Raw genomic sequence first — 6,966 nt, 5'->3', positions numbered from 1 at the left:
CTGGGCAGCATTCTTCAAGCGGATGGAAACGGCATCAGAAGGAGGTTCAGCAATGGGGGAGGGGGAATGGAAATATACAGCGGTGGTGAAGAATGACTAGGTGGAAAAGGAGAGGGAAAAATTTGAATTAGGGTTAACTGGGATGATTGGGGTTGTTTTTTTTTTGTTTGATGGGTCCAGCCCAATAAAATTGGCAGAAGTTGGCAGACCCTTGTTGGTAACGTAGCGGAGTTGTACAAAAATATACTAATTAATTAAGCATTTAGCAATTAATACGAAACACTAATTAAGCATTTCTACAAACATTTAGCGCTGGCAGTTTTGTAAAATCGAACTGATACAAAACATAAATTATATAACATTTCATGATAAATATTTATTCTAACTAAAGTAAAAGAATAAGGCACTACATTAATGATAATAAAGTTATGGGTTTATGAGATAGCGTAGGATATCCTTAACAATAATAACATTTTTATATCATCAATTATTGTCACACCTTAAACAATAAAATAGTCAGCTTAAAATTTTGTATTTGTACCTGTGAAACTTGTTGAGTAGCCAGCCAATTGCACTAGAATTTTACCTCCTTCCTTAGAAGCTATATAGGACTAGCACTTGCAATTGTGCTTTAACGGTATCCAACTCTTCTTGCATATTTGGACCACAAGTAGATGATGTGCTAGCATCATTTGAAGAATCTAAATTCATCTGACTAATCCTTGTAGTATTGTTCTTGAAAGCAATTGTTGGAACAACTCCCATGCCTAAACCTCGAACACGACCAGGGTACTCTTTCCCAAAAACTACTCCAAGAGCATCAAGAGGAGAACTAACGGTTGATTCCACCGCTTGTTGACTGCTATGTACTTCAATCTTCTCCTATATATATAAAAAGAAAGAGAAAGGATCAGACATATTATTATCTTATAAAAAAGAAAGAAAAAAATATAACTAAGTTACTTATTGCACTTTAGTCTTACTGCTATTTCTTTAACCTTTTCATTAACATAACTTCCATCTTCTTTCTTGTGAGTGATGTCCCACATTTGAACCCTACTAACTTTTTTTTGTCTCTTTTGTCTAAAATTCAAGAAAAATAGAAAGACTCAATCAAGAAATAGCAGCCTCAGCAGAAATTTCAAATCATCATCATTATTATAATAAAGTCAACAGGGACTTGGTTTTACTGGTCGACATGATGGACTAGCTACTTGCATTCATTCATATATAAAAAATCATAGGTATCATGATAGAGTTATAAAATATAATAATGGCAGCAAACTAAACAATGGGTGTATATCCCTAATAGGTGTACATGGAAAATAGTGACAGCAAACTAAACAAACTAAAAAATGGGTGCATATCCCTAGTGGACATGAAAATAGTGGCAGCAAACTAAACAACGGGTGCTAAAATAAAACCAAGTAACAGCAAGGGGCATGCATTAATTGATTACCATTTCAACCCTTCTTCTTGTAATTGATTTAGCACCTGAAGTATGAGGAATTATTTGTTTTTGCTGAATTTCTTGGTTCCAATTACAAAGATTTTGCAAGATAAATTTGGACACAATTAAATAGAATTAAACATGCATTCAACATATAACAAAGCTTATAAAAAGAGAGCCAAGAAAATAATAACAATAATAACAATAATAATAATACATATTCCAAAGGTTGTAAAATTAAAAATAAAGCAAAAAAGGGGACAACATTTAACTAGGAGAGTAAGTACTTACCTGAGTTTCAGACTTCAAACGATATTCGACGAATAAAACCCATTGATCAAGAGTATCTTCTGGTGTATTATTTATGATCTCAGTTTTACTCAACCTTGGATCATAAAACTCATTCCAAAGCTTTATCCTATGTTCCCTCCATTTTGCCAAGCGATTGGAGCAAAAATTGTTGGCCAAGCTATCACTCACTTTAAAGCAAAATCGAGCCTTCAATATAGAATAAAGAATATATATTAACCAGCAAATATAACTAAATAATGGCAAAGAAATAAGCTTTAGAGTTTGAGTAATCTTCTTACTAGGAAAAAAATATTCCATTGATTTTCAAAAAAGTTCTCTAGAATGTTTGACCACTTTTCAAAATTGATTGAAAATGCTACACAATCAGTGGCCAATTGCCCATAAACTCCTGCAAGGAGTTCGGTTGCTTCTCCTATTGCTGCATGCTGTTTATCAAAATTGACAACTACATGCAAACCTTCTGGCAAATTATGCACATTCTTCACTAATAAATGAAGGCATGTATTATCTTCATATTCATCTAAAATAGACAAATGAATATAAATAAATGAGTAATTGAGTGACTAAAGAATAAAATAAATAAACAAAGCGTGTGATTTAAGTATTATGAAATTAAACAGGACACACGTTGATGCATAAAATGATATTAAATTAGCTTTTAGTTAACTTTGTGTCATATATCATATAATTCATGTTGATGTATATTAATTGATGAAATTAATTTGATAATAATAACATATTATAACATCTATACATCTAAAAATACTAATAAAATATCTATATATACCTATGGCATCAACAGTCCAATAATACTTAGATTCATGTCCACGTTTACATTTAGGTTCGGATGGATGCTTAGATATAGTTGGAGTAACTGATGATGGCTTAATTAGAAGAATTTGAAGCTACCAACTTGTCTCGGAATGAACTTGCAGCTACTGACTTGTCTCGGGAGTAATTTGCAGCAGTTGCCGACTTATCTCGGGAGAAATTTGCAGCTGTCAATGTGTCTCAGGAGGAATTTGCAGCTTCTGCAGACTTGACTTGTGATGCATTTGAAGCTGCTGACTTGTCTCAGGATGAATTTGCAACTGCTACTGACTTGTCATGTGAAGAATTTGCAGCTGCTGCTACTTTAAGTAGATTCTTGTACCTCTTTTACTTTGGCATATCTGCATAATAGATCAAACCAATAATTAATAGGTATAGAATAAAATGTGCATCAAACCTTCGTAGTTCCATCAAATAAATAATTAAGAAAGCAAACTTAAATATAAATTTCATACTGTAAATTAATTTAACATACTAACTATTCTGACATGTGTTTGTCTTCTCCAATGTTATCATCTAGTAGTTCATCATCTCTCTCATCTCTTAACAATGATAGATTATCACCATTTTGAAACAAAGAATCTAAGTTTTGCTCTAATCAGGGCTCATTCTCGCATGGTTCATCATCTTTATTTCTCCTCATATCATATGAGTCTCTTGGCTTCAAATGCAGGACAACGCTCTAATCTTTATTCATTTCATCATTGACAAAATACACCATTCGAGCTTGTGAGGATTCAATATATGGATCATCCTCCTCTTGGTCACCACAGTGTATTACTCGTGAAAAATTAACAAAAGTAAAACCCTAACTATCCTTTCTATAACCCCATTCTCTAGTGGTGTCAGCCCATTTACATTTGAATAAAGTAACCCGAAATTGGCCATTATAGTTTAGTTCTATAATATCTTCTAGTTTGCCATAATATAACAAATCAACATTCCTAACATTAGCATCATCAGCGCTAACAACACAAGGAGTTGAAGACATTAAGAAAACTCCACTATTCTAGGTCTTTAACCCATTATCTCGATTGGTAGTTCGAAAGGAGAACCCATTGATACTAAATGTAGAAAACCTCTTGGCATACCGTGATGGACCCCTTGCAAAGTATCTCAAATCCTCATGCATAGTATTCATAAAGTCTAGGTTCATAAGCTATTATGATGGAACAATATATTAGTTATTATATTCACAAATACTAGCTCAATATTAACAAAAAATTATCACTTTTCTATTTACCTGCAGAGGAAACCAAGTAACAAAATATTTATTGACTCTTTTTTCTATCTCTACATTTGAAGGCCTTCTACCCTTATATCGTCTTTGTACAAAATCGTTGAAGTCACTGTTAGATATGAAAGTTTAACTCTAACTAAACAACTATTTTCAATTAAATAAAAAACATGTGAGAAAATCTTTAAGCACTTACTCAATAAATGGTTGGACATATGGACAATTTAGAACCATATAACAATGTGCTTGTTTTTTTTTTATAGGTGACAACTCAAATACTGTGAAAGCTCCCTTAGAGTTACCCATTTGTGGAAAAAGGGAATCCACATGTGTACTATAATTATCATCCGGACGATCATCAACACGTGATGGCCTATTAAATCTTGTCTCAATCCCTTCTAAGTATCGAGAGCAAAATGTAATAAGAGCTTCTTTGGCCACATATTCCTCAACTATAGAACCTTTTGATTTAGCTTTGTTTCGTACATAGGACTTTAAATATCCTAAATACCTAGTTTGTATAATGGGCTTTAGTAACCAAGATATAACTAAGTGACAGGTTAAATAAACAATGATTGAAAAGAGATATTTACCTCTCAATAGGATACATCCACCTATAGTGTACTGGTCCTCCAAGTTTTCCTTCATCGATTAGATGATAGGTTAAATGAACCAAGATTATAAAGAAAGAAGGAGGGAACAACATTTCTAAATGAAAAAGGGTAAGGATTATTTGAGGTTGGAGCTTCTCAAGTTCTGTAAGACTTAAGCTTTTAGAGCACAACTGTTGAAATAATGAAGACAACTCTATTAGCACTGTAATAACTTTATCTTGTAGCACATTACGTATGGCAATGGGTAATAGTTGCTGCATAAAGACGTGGCAATGGTTGTTGATGAATTGAGTGGATATGGCATTACAATGTAGGTTTATATGGTAAGAAATTTAAGTTGGTGAAAATGAGATTTTATTGAAAGTGGTTAAAACCAAATTTTGGTGAACTTTGGACATCCATAATTTATTCCTTAAATTCTGGATTGATTTGTGGTTTGTTGCAAGTAAAAGATGGTTTTAAGAACTTTTGATTGATATCAATTTTGTGAAAAACGGAACTTCGTAGAGAAAGTTATGGATGTTGCAAGTTAGAGGTATAAAATTATGTTGCAGGATGGTAAAAACTGGTTGCAGAATGCTTTTAGGTATTCTGCCCATTTTTTTTCAAAACACGCCCACCCACACGTACCCGTGGCTCACGCGTACGCGTGGCATGGAATTTTGGTGACGCATGCACGAGAAGCATGCGTACGCGTGGATATTGTCTGCTGCAAAAATCGGTTTTGGCCATTTTTAAACCAATTTTCCACTTCTAAACTTCCATTTTCTTTCCTTTAAGGTTTAAGATATGGTTCTAGGTTCTGTAGATAAAAGAAGCTAGGAAAACAAGATAACTTGAGGGTGAAGAAAGTTGTAAACGGTGGTTTTTATGAAGAAATTAAGAATGTTAATGAAGTTTAAAGTTAAGGCTTGTTATTTGATGATGTATTTATGATAATTGCCATGGCTTATGAATAATGATATCTGAGATACAAGTTTTCCTGGGTAAGAACCGTGGCTCGCCACCACGTGTTCCAGGTTGAATCTCGACACTCTGTTGACCCTACGTCATAAGGGTGACTGGGCACGTATAAATTCTCTGGTATGGATAGCCTCCATTAAGTGATTATATGATGAATGAATGTGAACTCTATGCATAGACTCTTGGGGATGCACGACGGGGGACAGTCTAAGGTTTTTGGACTTGTCGGGTTAGCTGGGTAACCGACAGATGGGCCCCATCAGCCATATGATAGGCATGCATCATATGCATTTGTTTGTTTGATTGCTATGCATTTATTGGGTTTGCCTAATTGATATATGTCACCTGCTATCTGTTATATTTGCTATTTGTACTATCTGCTCACTACTTGTACGTGAACTTGTTTAGTTGCCTGTTTCTGTTGCATTCCGAATGATAGAAGGATGGAGGAAACGGAGGAAATGATGTGGTGTTAGGTTAAGTTTGAACTTGAGTAAGATAGGTAGATTTAGAATACCTACCCCTGTTTATGGCTTCTGTTTAGTATTTAAGCTGGTTAACTGAATAACGGAGTTCTAGGATTGCCTATGGCATTCTCAGGACCATATTTATTATACGCGTGGCTCTTTCACCATGCTGAGAACCTCCAGTTCTCATTCCATATTGTATTGTTGTTTTTCAGATGCAGGTCGAAAGGCTCCTCGCTAGGCGTCTGGATCCTTGGGAAGCGAAGTAGTTCTCATGTTTCTATTAGTTTTCTTAGCACGCAAGTAATCCTTTCTGTTGAGCATTGCGCTTTTAATTTTCCGCAATTTTTGCTTACCGACTTGTTTCAAGGCTCCTAGTATATTACCCACTTCTCTATTATATAATTATATGCTGTTTAGAGGTTCGTAACACCACACTGCCTCTGTTCTACGACTTAAGCGTAAAACTCTGTGTAGTAGGGTGTTACATTATGGTTTCAGAGCAGTTCGTTCCTATAGAGCCTGAGGATGGACTGAGTGTGCTTTTGTGCATTCTCTGTGTATGTGTTTATGTGCTATTAGGATATCTAATTGATATATGTGGCATAAACGTTCATGAGCATGCATTTGGGACTTAAAGCACCGAACTTGCGATATTGAGACTGATCAACTTGATATCACTTGTTTGGTGTGTATAGGGACCAGATGTCTACTCGCGGACGCGGACGCGGGCGAGGTAGAGGCCGAATAGGCAATGTCATGCCTGAGGCATCAGGAAACATTCCTAATCCTATAGACTTCATGGCTGCATTAGGCAATATGGCAGCAGCAATGCAAGCGACAGCTGAAGCCCTGGGAAACCAAATTAATAATGGGAACAATGGCAATAATGGTGATAATGGTCCAATGTCATTCTCTTCCTTCTTGAAGGTTCACCCTCCAACTTTCAGAGAAACCTCGAATCCGACTGATGCTGATAACTGGATATAGGCCATTGAGCGAGCATTACAGGCTCAGTAGGTTTCGGATGAGCAGTGGATTGAGTTTGGAACCTACCAGTTGTATGGTGAAGCTCAGCACTGGTGGCAGGGC

At 35.4% G+C, this 6,966-nt stretch overlaps 1 protein-coding gene across 1 annotated transcript; it reads right to left on the bottom strand.

The window, feature by feature from the left end:
- Positions 1-594: 594 nt before the first annotated feature.
- LOC148579363 (uncharacterized) lies at positions 595-2,585 on the bottom strand. The gene is made up of 4 exons (XM_088489712.1): positions 2,576-2,585; positions 2,122-2,282; positions 1,742-1,948; positions 595-882 (listed from the first exon to the last, which is right to left on the bottom strand). Exons 1-4 carry the CDS (start codon positions 2,583-2,585, stop codon positions 595-597), a joined length of 666 nt encoding a protein of 221 aa, XP_088345838.1.
- Between the last annotated feature and the right edge of the window lie 4,381 nt (positions 2,586-6,966).

The sequence above is a fragment of the Arachis ipaensis genome, chromosome B10 (genome assembly GCF_059453495.1).
Source record: "Arachis ipaensis isolate K30076 ecotype BB chromosome B10, ASM5945349v1, whole genome shotgun sequence".
Lineage (NCBI taxonomy): Eukaryota > Viridiplantae > Streptophyta > Magnoliopsida > Fabales > Fabaceae > Arachis > Arachis ipaensis.
Note: the sequence above shows the minus strand (reverse complement) of the source record. Positions and strands in the feature narration are given on the sequence as shown.

Coding starts and splice junctions, on each gene's coding strand:
- LOC148579363 (XM_088489712.1), bottom strand. Junction 1,949..2,121: donor GGCAATTGGCCACTGATTGT/GTAGCATTTTCA, acceptor TCTATATTGAAG/GCTCGATTTTGCTTTAAAGT. Junction 883..1,741: donor GTTTGAAGTCTGAAACTCAG/GTAAGTACTTAC, acceptor TTATATATATAG/GAGAAGATTGAAGTACATAG.